Source organism: Hemicordylus capensis, chromosome 3 (assembly GCF_027244095.1).
Source record: "Hemicordylus capensis ecotype Gifberg chromosome 3, rHemCap1.1.pri, whole genome shotgun sequence".
Classification (NCBI taxonomy): Eukaryota; Metazoa; Chordata; class Lepidosauria; order Squamata; family Cordylidae; genus Hemicordylus; species Hemicordylus capensis.
This window is the reverse complement of record NC_069659.1, coordinates 250,046,311-250,061,239: the sequence shown is the minus strand read 5'-3', so window position 1 is coordinate 250,061,239 and position 14,929 is coordinate 250,046,311. Positions and strand designations below refer to the sequence as shown.

The following is a 14,929-nucleotide window of genomic DNA, read 5'->3' as shown; positions in this document are numbered from 1 at the left end:
ACTGCCTGTAGGTAAAAAAGTATGATTTAATTATGGCAAAACTAACCTATTGTCTTGTAGCATGAGTAATTTGTTTCCTCCAAAACTGTGTGTTACCCAACTCAAATATTGAAGAACCAGGTATTCTGGCTTTTTCCTTATAACTAAGAATGTGTGTGCGTGTGTGTGTGTGTGTGTGTGCACTTGCATGCGTGTTTGTATGTATGTGCGTGCACAACAATTTATTTTATGTTGTGAGCTCCATAAAAGTTTGGAAGACATTTTTAAACTTGTGGTTTGATGGAAGCTGTATGTGAAATATAATCTCTATTTATTCAAAATTAGGAATAAATAAATATTTCCCCCCAAAACCATTAGCGCAGGCCATGGAAGAGTTCATGAAGCAATCATCTGGGGCTTTTGGCAGGCCATATGGAACTTTTCTAACAGTTATTTATAAGGCTCTAGTATGTTTATTTTCTCAATAAACTAGGCTTATTGCTGAATCTGTTGGTTTCATAATGGAATAAATATTCAAGATTGCAACCATAACTTTTTAATAAAATTTCCTGAAGGCCCAAGGCTTAATTTAATAAATAGAGTGTTCTATATATTATTGAAGAAATACATGCCAACTGTTGAGATACAGAATAAAGAGCAATGGATCTAAATGGTTGTATGTGTGTTTAAATTTCAGATTAGATTTATGGCCTCTGGAATAAGACTTAGCTAAAACCTGTTTAAGTAGCCAGACATATTATTCTTAAATGGTTTAGAGAAAGAGAAAGGATGTGTAATGCTAAAAGCAAAGCAAAAAAGTGGATAATGGAACATAAGCTATACTGAGCCAGTCCAATGACCTATCTGGCTTAGTCTTGCCAATACTATACTGACCAGAAGTGGCTTTCCAGAGTTTGAGATGGGTATTTTTCAGTCTGTCCTGGAGATGCCAAGAACTGAAACTGAGACCTTCTTCATGAAAAACCTGTGCTCTACAAAAGCTACAGCCCTTCCCATAGAAGTGCATCACCATAGAATTTAAATTTAGAGATCAGGACCTTCATAAGCCACATATTGATCCCTACCCTGGCTTCAATATTGGGCCTATTAAATTATATTTGCATACTTTTTAGTAGGGCATTCATTCTTGATTAGAAGACCTACAAGTAATGATAAAACCATCTTTTCCTTTATTATTGTTCCAGTGATTAATTTGCCCTTAACTTACCTGTTAAAGTTCTTATTTATAATATTAATTTGTCTAGCGTTAACTCCCAGATATTGTTTGTGACATCCCTTGCTAGCTTACAGAGCTTTGTAAATATTCAGAATATTCTGGCCTAACAAGAAATGTATGTTTTGTAATTGACTTACCAGTTAAACCTTTTGATCAACTTTGGAGAGAGATTGTTTTCTTGCATTCAGATCATACCTATCGTTTTTTATTTGTACCACTTCCACCCAAGAAGCAACATGGTAGCTCATTTTATTACTGTAAGAAACTGCTATCATAAATAAACTACTCTGTCTGCCTAAATGTTTCAGCTAGTGATCTTCATTATTTTTCAGGTGGGGACCACTTTGGCAAAATACTTTCAGAGTAGAGCCATTTCCTACAGTGCTGACTTCTGTGAGTGCTGTGATTGTCCAAGTGCTGGGAGGAGGGCATTTAAGATAAACTTTATGGAGGAAGCACCGGAAAGGACTACACTTCCCAGCAGTCTGTGCACACCTCCTAAGCTGGCACTGGGACTTGAGAGGGCTCCATTTCCTTTAAAGGAGCCCCACTGGGGAAAAGCACAACTGTGCATCATGGGTATGGTTATCTCTACATAGTGCCATGGGAGCTGGACATACTATTTGGCTTTGTCTTAAGCTTTGTATAGGCCTAATAAACAATTAGTCAGGGAGCCACAGTTAGGATTGATGGTCATCGCCACAGGCTCCTTAGCCTTACAGTGAAAAACACTGATTTAGGCATTGCTTTACAAGCTAAAAATTCCTTCTCTTGTCTACAGTTTTTTGTTCCAAGAATATGAATTGCTTCCTGAGTTTGGAAACCATTAATAACCAAATCATATGTATTAAAGTTAAATTAACCATACAAGAATCTGATACAACCATTATTTATTTTGACTCGCATACGAGGTAGTATATAAATTAGATAGATAGAGAGACAGACAGACAGTGGCACCATCACACGTGAATGCAAGTAATTCTTGCCACCACTGCAGTCCTCTAAACCTGCCAAAATGGTATTCCCTATGATCAAGAGACACTCAGCAATAATGTGGGCTGCATTGTGGGTTGCTGCCTGGGGAGAGAGGAAGGCCCAGTGTCTAGGTGAAGCATATGGTCTTCTAGTGAAATTCTTCCTGGCTTCTAGGCTCTGAAACTACTCACAATACAGCCCACATTCTTGCCATGGATCCTTTAGCAACTCATTTTCAGCAGACTCGGGGACTTGCAGAAGTGCCAAAAGGTGCCTGTGTTACCTCTGTCTTTCTATGGGCATAGCTATGTATGTGAGCCTTTATCCTTTTGTATACCACCCTTCAACAAATAACCTTAAGGAAGTTCATAAGGTAAAAACAAAATAATAATACTTCTATAAAAAGCAACAACAAATAAAATAGCAGATAAAATCATGTTGGTGAGTATTTAACCTGTTTAAAGGCATCCTATATGCATTGATGTATATATATATAACAGAAGAGGAGAGACCTACGATAATTCACAGGGGAAGGCTGAGGGTAGACCAGAGGGAGGAAGGAAATTCTCTCTTCCTCCTTTTGTCTTTCACAGCATTATTTTACCGGTGAGTCCTATGTTGAACAAAGATGTGATTCAAAGAGGGAACCAACAGTTGCTGCCACTTCTGCCATAAGTCCACTCAGGCTGGGGATTTTCTAACTTTTGGTCTGTTCCTAAATCCTCTGAATACCTGCAGGGAAGTAACAGTGGGAGAGAGGGCATGCCCTCATCTCTTGCATCTCAGAGGCATCTGATGCGCCGCTGTGTGGAACAGGAGGCTAGATTAGATATGCCTTGGGCCTGATCCAGCAAGGCTGTTCTTGTTCTTAGGTGGACACAAAGAACCTGAGATAATTTATTGTAGGACTCCTTGTCTGCCTAAACTGGTTCAGCTTTCTACAATCTGTTGAACTTTTGCAGAGCTATGGCTGGCTGCACTATACCGTCTACTGTGTATAAAGAATGATGATGTGTGTAAAACACCCTCTTTAGTGGAGTAAATTGAGAAAACAATTTCATGTGCAAATTGAAGCCCCTGAACATATAAAGAGCCAATGAATTGGGGGCTGTCTCCAACTGGTACTTAATTTCTGTGCCTGATGTCTCTACCAACAGAAATAAGCTGACAAACAATTTTGATAATGCATTCTTAAGCTGCATTCACATGTAACAGCAAAGTGGAGGCAAACATAGCTGAGGTTTCAGACTCTAAATTGTGCCACAGACATTTGACAAACCATGGCCTGCCAAACTCCAGCTGCAGAGGGGGGAGCCCCTCCCTTCTGCTTGGCCTCCAAGGCAGATCCCAGCAAGCGACATGGTCAGACTGTGGGCAAAGTGCCACCACTTCAGTGGTGCGGCCTCAATTGGCCATGATCTTGAAGGGGGTGTGTTGAGCATGTTAGTACATTTTTGGAGCGTTCCATCCACCTTCTGCATAGAAAGAGCATTTGAACCACCAAGTATCCCTGCACCCTGATAATCCCACATAAACACGAATTCTTGGGGCTGGGGTAGGGTTGGGGGGTTGTTATTCCACTTTAATTTAGGGAGGGGAGGGGAACGTGGAGACTTCTTAGGAGGGGATGTGTAGATGAGGGAGAGCAAAGGATTCTGGGGGAGACTGTGGGCTATGTCCCACCATAACCTTGGGTGATGTTGCAAGGGGTGACCCTGGCAAAGCATTCCATGCAGATGCAAATTAAAAGGTGAAACTGATATATGAGACAGACGCATTACATGCAAAGCGAGATAAGTCAAGCCTTAATTTGTTATAATTGTGATGATCATGGCGTACAGCTCATTAAAACCCCAAATCCACAATCCCAGAAAATTAGAATATTACATGGAACCAAGAAGACAAGGATTGAAGAATAGAACAATATCAGACCTCTGAAAAGTATACAGTATACTGTGCTTGATTGGCCAGCAAACTCGCCTGACCTGACCCCATAGAGAATCTATGGGGCATTGCCAAGAGAAGGATGAGAGACATGAGACCAAACAATGCAGAGGAGCTGAAGGCCGCTAATGAAGCATCCTGGTCTTCCATAACACCTCATCAGTGCCACAGGCTGATAGCATCCATGCCACGCCGCATTGAGGCAGTAATTGCTGCAAAAGGGGCCCAAACCAAGTACTGAATACATATGCATGCTTATACTTTTCAGAGGTCCGATATTGTTCTATTCTTCAATCCTTGTCTTCTTGGTTCCATGTAATATTCTAATTTTCTGAGATTGTGGATTTGGGGTTTTCATGAGCTGTACGCCATGATCATCACAATTATAACAACTTAAGACTTGACTTATCTCGCTTTGCATGTAATGCGTCTGTCTCATATATCAGTTTCACCTTTTAATTTGCATTACTGAAATTAATGGACTTTTGCACGATATTCTAATTTTCCGAGTTTCACCTGTAGTACACTGCTCTGGGCTCCTTGGAGGAAGAGCGGGATATAAAATGTAAAAAAAAGAAAGGGGGAAAAGAACTCTATAGCTGCATAGCTGACAGGAGGGGTGGGGCAGGTTCTCTGAGAGGCAGCCAGCAAGTGCAGCCATGTCTTTGGGCAGGTCTTTGCCACTGCCTCTATGATTGCAGTTTGATAATTGGTGAGGAAATGCATGGTTTCTCACCAATAGCTGCGCCAGGAGTTGAATATAATGCTTCACAGCCAAACCTCAGGTCTTGGCGGAAAACCTTAGACTTAATTGGAGGTTCAATTTGGGGTTTACCAAGGCAAACTGGAGGTTGCTTTTGGCCTGTAACTGCGGTTTCACGCAGTGGTACATACTGGCGTTCCAACTTTGGCTATGGTTAAATCCAATTTGGCATTATGTCTGAATGCGGCCTCATAGAATGGGAAATCTAGCCAGTCAACAAGCTACTACTGTGTTAGACCACTTTGGGCTCCTTGGAGGAAGAGCAGGATATAAATGTAATGAATGGATGGATGGAAAACTTTACCTCTTTTTAGCATTGAGTATTTTGAATTTCTTCATTTGATTCCTTGTTCTTGTGTTAATCTAACTACGCAAACCAACATGAAGCCTGATTTGTATTATATTCTCTCACATCACCAGTATAACCTTAAAACAATTTTTCATAAGGGAAGTTGATTGTATCTCGCTATAATGCCTGCTACCTTTTAAAAGCTGGTCAACTAGTAAGTGTTAGCAAGATATACTGATCCCCCCACCCCACCCCCCACCCCAACATACATTACTGCAGTAATTACATTGCTCTGTCTATTTTTAGGAATATTTTGTCTTAGAGATAATTCTGGGTGTGCATGCACTGTTTCATGTTGAAAATACTAATGATTTGTGGATGTGAGGAATAACCAACAGTAATTTATTTTCAAGGACAGCTCTGAACAGCACGTTGTTTCCAGGTACAATCTTATGCTTGTTGAATTTATATCTAAAATCACTATACTAATGCTTTAATAAGGTTTTTATTTTTGGAAGCTGTCCTTGAAATGCGAGAAAACAGTATAGCAGCTGAACCAAATCTCTTGGAATGTACCAAGGGGTTATTAGTTTTCTGAATCGTACTTTAATAAATGCCAGAACCCTCAGGATGCGTGATGTTATTGCTATCTTTTTCTATGTCAAGTTGATATAGACAGACTTGCTAGTGAAGAAAAAACACAGCCCTGTTAGGTTCTAATGCATTCTTTGGTAATTAGTGATTTTTATGAGCAGAAAATCCTTTAAGCCACATTTGATTAGATCAAGAAAAAAACTAGCTTATAACAATAAACACACTACCACATTCCACATTTTTCTTGAAATAATAAGCACTTTTTTTGGCAAGAGCTCATTCTGTAGTGATAGCCTTTCAGTCTTGGGGAACTAAATGTATGTTTCTGAAATACTACTTTTAAATAAAGGAACTGCAAATATATCTGAATTTACTAGTATAAGGAATTGGTATTTTTCGCCAAATGATGATCAATCAGTTACTGGACTCAAATGATTTTATAGAACAACAAACTGGCACCACAAGCATAAGTAAATGTTTTATTTTCTTTTGTGAGTGTTTTTTAGGGATAGCATTTGAGAAGGAGTAAAGGCCTCTTTGCTGAGAAGGTCAAGGGATTTATAGAAGCTTGCTATATTGGGCAGAAGTCCTAGGGTGGCACGTCTGTGACACCTAGGCATCCACAAATCCACTTTCCAGCTTACCAGGGGCAAGTGCTCCTGGCCCACTGGCAAGCAGGACACAAAACACCACACAGCTCTCCTCACCAGGGGTCTCATCTCCACTGCCATTTTTGAGAAAGTAAGAAACAGCAGGAATCCTTTCTGAGTAGTAGGAGAGAGCTACACTGCATCTCTGTCTCCCAATTCAAATGACAAATGATATGCTTGTCTTCCAAGACCTCTGCCTGCGTGCCAAAAAAGGATACAAGGGATGAGAGTTGATTGGTGGCAACCTCAAATAATGGCTGGCTAGTGAGCTAAGCCTAAATTTGTGGACCCCTGGTGATAGCTGAATTATTTCTGAGCTTTGTGATGGTGACTTGGTGGTTCATTTTCTTCAAGTGTTCTTAGAAAAGTTGATAGAGAAGAAGGTGATGAAAGTCAATATAAATGTTTATTATAATCATTATTTGAGAAATGAATATTGTATTGTTGGTGATCTGCTGTGAGAGCATCTAGGATTGTGGTTATGGGTCTAAGTGGCCAAAAGACCATTGGCATGCTGTAGAGCCATTGGGGTCATTCACACAACCTCAAGCTGCTGCTCGAGAGAGCTGGGAAGCTCCTGCCTTCCCTGGCAGATGAGTGGTGACCGTTTTTGCTTCCATTGTTTGGTGACAGTGGAGAGGAAAGCTGGGATCAGGAGGAGGAAGTCCTCCCTCATCTCATAGAGATCCATGCCAGCAGCACAGCCAGTGCTCTTGGCAGGCTGGGGGAAGCCTTCTACCTGGCGGCAATTGCCCAGACGACTGCCTGTTGAGGTAGAACAAACCCACAGTTCATTCTACCTAGGTAAAATGCCAGATAGAAGAACAGGGCTTCCCTCGCCTGGAGCAGCCGAGAGCAGAGGGATCCTGGCGCTACAGACAACACAAGCTGCCTGGGTTATCCCAGGGTTATGAACTGCCAGGGTGTCGTGAGAATAGACTTATTGGCTATTGTCAACAGAAATGAGGGGAGTTAGGAAACACAGTAGACCAACACAGCAGTTATTGTACCTTGGGTTACATGGCAAACCTCTTTTGAAACTGAGGGTACTTTTAAAGGCAATGTGAGATGTGTCTGCTGCTTCAAGGAAAAAAACCAGCCCCTTATATATGGTGTGCAGGGAGATAATTTTTGATGTGCTGTTTAGGAGATTGAAGTCTGTCTGGAGACCTGAGTTCTCTATACTCTGCTCTTGCATTTCTACTATTTTTGCCAACGGAAGTCCTTTTCTCTCTCTATTGTGATGGAACTCTCTATCAGTGTGGAACTATCTCTCTTTATAGAATTTCAAATGGCTCCTCGGAACCCACCCTTGCTCTGAAGTCTTTGGCTTAACCTCTTAATATTCATGCCCACCTATAAGTATATTTACCAGCACTTTCCCCATATTAATCCACTGCTACCCTTGTCTTCCAATCCCCTTCACCTGTTATCATTCCATAAGATGGGTTGTGTGCCAAAGTGACATACCAACGTGAGTTACCTACAGGTGACTTGGCAACGTGAGTTACCCCTGCTAACTTGGCAAAGAGGCACCTTTTAACGTGGTGATTCTCTTTATTTAGCAGGGGGAGAGTAACTGGCCCTATTCACCCGCAGCACAGTACCTCCAGTGACTGTTGCTGGTGTCTATCTTGTTTTTTGTTTTTAGAATGTAAGCCTTTTGGTGACAGGGAGCCATCTTATTTATTTATTTATTATTTCTCTGTGTAAACCGCCCTGAACAATTTTTGAAAGGGCGGTATAGAAATCGAATGAATGAATGAATGAAACAAAATGAAGATCTCACAGTCCTTTGGGATCCAGAGTGCCAGCAGTGGTAACTAAATGTTGTCGTTCCCAATGTAGAAGCGTTTTCCTAGTGGGAAGTCCCCAAACAGGCTTTCTTTGTAACTACTCAGTTAGTCTGGATGTCAGCCATCATTTTTATTTTCCTTCATGCTGTCTTTGATTCATTTCTCATATTAGCTAATTGATTTATACGTAGTTCTTTGTTCAGTACAGTAAAATATTCAATATTGTGTATCAGAAGTGGAAAAAGGTTATTAAACAAGACTTGCAAGAAAACTCTTAGTGTCCAACATTTGGAGAGGAGAGCTGGACTTGTGGTAGCAAGCATGACTTGTCCCTTTAGCCAAGCATGGTCCACCCTGGTTTCATTTGAATGGGAGACTACATGTGAGCACTGTAAGATATTCCCCTTAGGGGATGGAGCCACTCTGGAAAGATCAACTAGGTTCCAAGTTCTAAGCATCTCCAAGACAGGGCTGAGAGAAATTCTTGCCTGCAACCTTGAAGAAGCCGCTGCCAGTCTGTGAAGACAATACTGAGCTAGATAGAGCAATGGTCTGACTTGGTATATGGCAGCTTCCTATTTGTAAAACAGCAACAAATGACAATCTAGTTAATAACAGAAAAATATTTTTATCAGCCTGCTATGTAATTTATGACAAATAATTGTTCTGAACTTGTAGCCAAATGATAAGAAATGTGAAACCAGGAATAATTTGTAGGTATAATTGGATACGTTCAGATAGAACTATTCCGATAATCCAAGTGAAGTAGCGTAAGCATTTTAATTGTTCAAGACAAAAACCTGCAGGTCACAGAATTTCAGTTGTCTTAACAGGAGTCTATTCCCGAATTTGACAAGGTTTTATTCCAGCTGTCACTGTAGTAAAATTGAGACACCCAAATGTTTCAAACCATTCTGATGGTAGAAGATTATCATTTGGAGCTATTTTGATGAATGAGGGTTGACTGTTAATGTGGAAGTTTTCATTCTTAATCAAGCAACTTGCCTCTGTCACATGCAAATGACAGCCACCCTTTCCCAGAAGTGAATAGAGCCAGTACCACATTAGAAATCTCCTCCGATATAACACAAGTTATGAACAAGAATGCCATGTGTGCTCTGGCCAAAAAGAGCTACCTTACTTGGTTTAGAACCCTGGAAAAGGAATCATAAGCTTTCTCCTTGTTTTGGAAAGCCAGCTGAGAGGAATGTTGCTCAGGTTCAAGCCCCTCAGCAGCACTGGTCATTCAGTATACTGGGCGAATTCAAACACTCCGTGTAGGAAGCCTCCCAAGCTTCTGTGTTCATTTCCCTCTCATAGCCAGTAGTATGAATATTGTTGTGTCTGGGGACCACTCCCCACTGGGGACCACTGCCCACAATTCCTTTCTTTGCACTTACAAAAGCATATGCTTAGGATAAAAACATAATTATTTATGTTGTTTTATTTGACTTAGCTACTAATTCTTATAATTGGCGGACTATGGAACAGAGGAGGGCAGCGGTCATTTATTTTTGTGATGGGAAAAATAGTATATGTTGATGGATGAGCATGTAATCTCTGTGAAAAATGTTTTGTTAAATCATCAACACTAGCTTATTTGTCTCTTGGATCAATGACCCCTTCATGGCAGCAAAGATTTCACTGTGATGGTTTTTAATATTCCTTTTTTCCCCATTAGCACAAGGAGCAACAGTTTTAAAGCAGCCACTGTTCCACTCCAATATGAATAGATAAATTGTCAGAGGTTGCCAGCAAGATAGCTTCCGCATTAGAGGATTGTGTTGTAAGCAACACTGCATACAGTGTTTTAGCTGGTAAACACAAACTGTGCACATTTTGTGGCACATCTGAGTTCTCATCCTTCAGTTGAATTTAATGAGCTGTAACAGTGTGATGAGAATGGGGTTAGCATGTATTGAGTGGAAGCCAGATATTGTTGAAGGTCATTGTTCAAGAGCTGCCCTTTCCCACCACTTATCAGCCAAGGAGGAGGGGGGTGGAAACTGTGTACAGTGCATGTTGTACAAATGGGAAACAGACCTCAGAAATTTAACCAAGTAACAGTCTTTGAGATATAGGAATGCAAATGCAATGTCAGCTTCATTTTTAAAGTAGTTTAAGTATATATTTTGGGATGTAACTGTAAACACTGTTCAGCAGTTGAATGCACTTCCCTAAAACAGACAGTGGAGTTTCCTACTTTGAAATGTTGGATTTCAATGTTTAACATTTTGAAATGGTTTTTTTTAAAAAAAAAAGTTGGATAGTCATCTATTCTATTGGGACACTTTAAGCAGATCTGAAAAACTGACAGCAACTCTGTGTTCTTTCCATCCTCACTGATGACCTTCCTAAATAATTGTGCCCAAGTAGTCCAGAGCCAAGTAGTTGGAAACTTCTTGGTCTAAGATAGAACTTCTTAATTGCCAAGGCAAAGCAACAACTTCTTTAGAAACATTTCCACCATTTCAAGTTAATTAAGATGGTTTCTGGTGTTCTGCTTCTACTTTTAACCCTACTCTGATTTAGACCTTTGTTTCTAAGCAGTGTGTCTTTCCCAGACTGAGCGTCAGCTTAAACGAAAACAGCCTACCAAAAAAGAACAAAGTCTCTGAGGATAACATAACATCAATTATTGAAATCTCTGGCAAACAGTAGTAGATTTTGTTGCAATGAGTTATTTTCAGAGCTGCCTGCCCATATCGTCCCCAAGAGAAACAATGAATTTAGACTCTTGAGATCAACTTTTGAGAAGACTCAACTTGTTTGCCTTAAATCAGGTTCGTACTAGACTATGAAGCTATTCTCATAACCAGGAAAAATTGGGCTAAGGGAGCCTAGCCCTATTTCCCCTGGTTGTCTGCTGCCACGGGAGCTGTGCAGCTCCCGGCAGCAAACCACCAAAAGTACCCTTCCCCTTAAATGAGGTTAGTGGAGTGAGTGCTCCGCTAACCCCGTTTGGTAGGGGTGTGCACGGAACCGCGGAGCTGCGGTCCAGCACTGGGGTGGGGGGTTCCATTAAGGGGGGGGGGCTTTACTTACCCCTCCCGCGCTTTCCACACTCTGCCGCCGTAATTATTGAAAAAATTGCTCCTCCGATGGCTCCTCCGACGATGGCTGACTGTTCCGATGGCTGACTGTTCCGATCAAAAAAATGGCCACCCCCTTGAAGCCCCAGCCCCCTGCTGCTGCCTTGAAGCCCCCTCCCGCCCCCTTAAATCTCGCCCCAGGCCCCCGACCGATAACTCTTCAGAAGCGGGCGGGCGGCGGGGAGATGTCCTCCCGCCCCCTTCCCTGCTAGGCTGCAAAAGACTTTAGGGAGGCTTCTGTGCGTGCGTGCGCAGAAGCCGTCCTAAAGTCTTTTGCAGCCCAGCAGGGAAGGGGGCGGGAGGACATCTCCCCGCCACCCGTTTCCCTGCCGGTCTGCAAAAGTACTTTCACTTTTACACTTTTACAGGGGTCATTCACACGCAAAGGCGTAACGATAGGGGGGCAGGGGGGGCACGTGCCCCCAGCGCCATCTTTGCTGGTCACGTGGGGGGCGCTGCCATGACCCCTGCCGATCCCAATTTTTTTTAAAAAAACTGTTTTTAATGTAAAAAACGCGCCGCGGCGCCCAGGCAACCCTCACTTCCGGCTTCCATGCGACTTCCTCCCGCATACAGAGTGGCAGAATGCAGCCACTCTGTATGTGGGGGGAAGTTGCATGGAAGCCGGAAGTGAGGGTTGCCTGGGCGCGTCGGGAGACAAGACAAGGTGGCGGGAACGCTGAGAGCCCTCCAGCTGTGGCGTTCCCCACCAGTCCCCCATCCTCTCGTGGCGCGCGCCCCTCCTCAGCCGCGCTCTGCTCCTCGTTTGCTCTCCCGCCCGTTGCATGGCGGGCTGAGGGCGGCTCGGTGGTGGGCGCGCAGGGACAGCCTCCCGTAGGATGAAGAGCTCAGCAAGTGGCAGGAGAGAGAAGCTGCTCGCTCGGAGGCAAAGCCCAGTCCAGGAGCAGTAAGTAAGGGAGCCCTGGCGGCGCCCCTATGTATTCCGCACAGGGGCTGGCGGAGGGAGCAACCTACCCGCTCCCCGCTGTCTAGATTCCCAAATCTTCTGCGAAAAGGCGGGAAAGGGGGCAGAAGCAGGGAGCCTGCCTGCTGCAGAACCGTGTTTGCATTTGTTGGAGCAGCCATAAACAAACAAAAAAAACCAACACAACCCACCCACCCCCACACTAAAAATAAAAAGCCTGGCAAAATAGATACGTTTTCAGAAGCTTCGTAAAGGACAGAAGGAAGGGAGCATTACACATTTTTGAGTTCCAGATCAAATGCTCTCTGTGTATGCTCCAAGGCATTCTGTTTAATTTCATTTGTTCTTGGCTGAGCTTTGCCATGAAAAACAGGCACCGGGGCTAAGACCTCATGAGCAATGGTTAAAATAAGCTCAGCCAGTGATTTGTAAAAGCACTTAGAAACTCGAATAAATCTAGGGGGAGCACTCCAAACTTTACTGGCTTGCATGTTCTGGAACTTAAATGCTTGGAAAGCATTAAAAAATATCACTTGTCTTGCTTTCTGTGGGCAGAAGATAGATGTTTATTCCACTGGCTAAGCTGAGTGTGGTAAGACTGTGGAGTAAGGTGGGGGGGCGGTGGCAGTGTTTATGAGGGCTTCAGTTCATAGCCCGCCATTAACTATAGTTAATAAGAGCTAAATATATCATTTTACTATAAGGCTTCATATTATTTTACTATATCAGTGTCCTTGTCATTGATATATTCAAGCAACTACATATGGAAACAAAGTGGTATGTGACCTGTATTAACAAATGTCTCTTTGTGGTTTAGTTATTGTGGGGCTTTAAGATTGTTCTTTAGCCATAACTGGCACAAGTTAATGCACATACAAACCTGCAATCTATCCACTATAACCCAAAATGTGTCACTAAAAATTATGAAGGTGCTGCTCAGTATATCTTGGTTTTAATATGATGTGTACTGATTGCTGCTAGATGCATTTCCCCAGAAAGTGATTTTGTTGCTTTAAACACAGGCTGAAGTATTCATAAAGAGTACAGGGTTACACTTTGCAGTGATTGTATGGCAGTGAGTGGGGATTTAGTGCTACTAACACTGTGTTTATTAAAGACAGTAATTGCCATGAAATTTAATGGAATACTGCTGTCATCCAGATATCTGGCTACTTAAAAAGAACATAGGAACATAGGAAGCTGCCATATACTGAGTCAGACCATTGGTTTATCTAGCTCACTATTGTCTTCACAGACTGGCAGCGCCTTCTCCAAGAAGAATTTACAATGACTCCCAATACTACTCCTACACCTGCCTCCTACTTTCACTTACTGTAGCTTTTCTCATTTCACTGTCACTTAGTGAAAGGCATACAGATGGAGGAAGTATTAAGTGACTACTATGAAGAAATACCTACACGTAGAGTGCTATCTAATGAATAATATAAAAAGTTAAAATAAAAACACATTCAAATCTCTTTTAGCAACAGTGGCTTCTAATTGTTGCTCAAACAGATTAACAAGCATAACTTTCAGATAAATTAATAATTGAATTTATGGTGTACCTTCAAAATTGCATGGCCTCCTGAATACACAGATATTTTGTAATAGCCCTAATCACAGGGGTGTGGCTTGAGGCCAGATAGCTGAGTTTGTGTTTATAGAGGATCACTTTCTGTACCAGGCAGAATGTGAGCATAGGCAGGCACTGGTGGAAGAGTAGATTACGTGTCAGTCAGATGGATGTTGGGGGGGCCGTGGGGGGGGGCGCGGCGGGGGGGGCGCAATTTCAGTGCTTGCCCTGGGCGCCGTTTTCCCTAGTTACGCCTCTGTTCACACGACCCATAGGGCTTGGGCTGGGGAGGGCAGGGAGAAGGCAGGATTGTCTTGTACCAAACTCCCACATGATTGCCGCTGCAGAAAGAGGCATGGTGAAAGAGGGGTCAGAGGAAAGAAGCCTAGAATCCCTTGCTAATTTGGCAAAGAGGCACCTTTTACCGTGGTGATTCTCTTTATTTAGCAGGGGGAGAGTAACTGGCCCTATCCACCCCCAGCACAGTGTCTCCAGTGACTGTTGCTGGTGTCTATCTTGTTTTTTGTTTTTAGAATGTAAGCCTTTTGGGGACAGGGAGCCATCTTATTTATTTATTTATTATTTCTCTGTGTAAACCACCCTGAGCCATTTCTGGAAAGGCGATATAGAAATCAAATTAATAATAATAATAATAATAATAATAATTATTATTATTATTATTATTATTAGATACACTGCAGGAATAATAGACTGGACCCAGGCAGAGCTAGAGACGCTAGATCGTAAGACCAGGAAAATCATGACCATCAATCATGCTCTGCACCCCCGCAGTGATGTAGATAGGCTCTGCCTCCCTCGCAGCTCAGGTGGAAGAGGAATGCTGCAAGTCCATCAAACAGTAGAGGAGGAGAAAAGAGGCCTTGAAGAATATATGACAGTGAAGAAGATGCACTTAAAATGGTCAAGAACGCAAAACTATTCAACACCAATGAAACAAAACAGGCCTACAAGAAAGAACAAGTCAAGAACCGAGCAGAAAAATGGAGAAATAAGCCCCTGCATGGTCAATATTTACACAATATAAGTGGAAAATCAGACATCACCAAGACCTTGCAATGGCTTAAGAATGGCAACTTGAAGAAAGAAACAGA

General features: G+C 42.4%; 1 protein-coding gene across 4 annotated transcripts in view; it reads left to right on the top strand.

The window, feature by feature from the left end:
• The window catches only part of ADGRA1 (adhesion G protein-coupled receptor A1), a 676,883-nt gene that overhangs the window by 205,970 nt on the left and 455,984 nt on the right, over window positions 1–14,929 (top strand). Inside the window, exon 1 of one of the 4 annotated variants that reach the window (XM_053309871.1) lies at window positions 12,123–12,226. The exons of the other annotated variants lie outside the window; for them this stretch is intronic. Coding sequence (XP_053165846.1) covers window positions 12,159–12,226 — 68 coding nt within the window. The 5' untranslated portion in view covers window positions 12,123–12,158. Of the gene's footprint in view, window positions 1–12,122; window positions 12,227–14,929 lie in introns of those variants that run through there. 4 annotated transcript variants of the gene reach the window in all.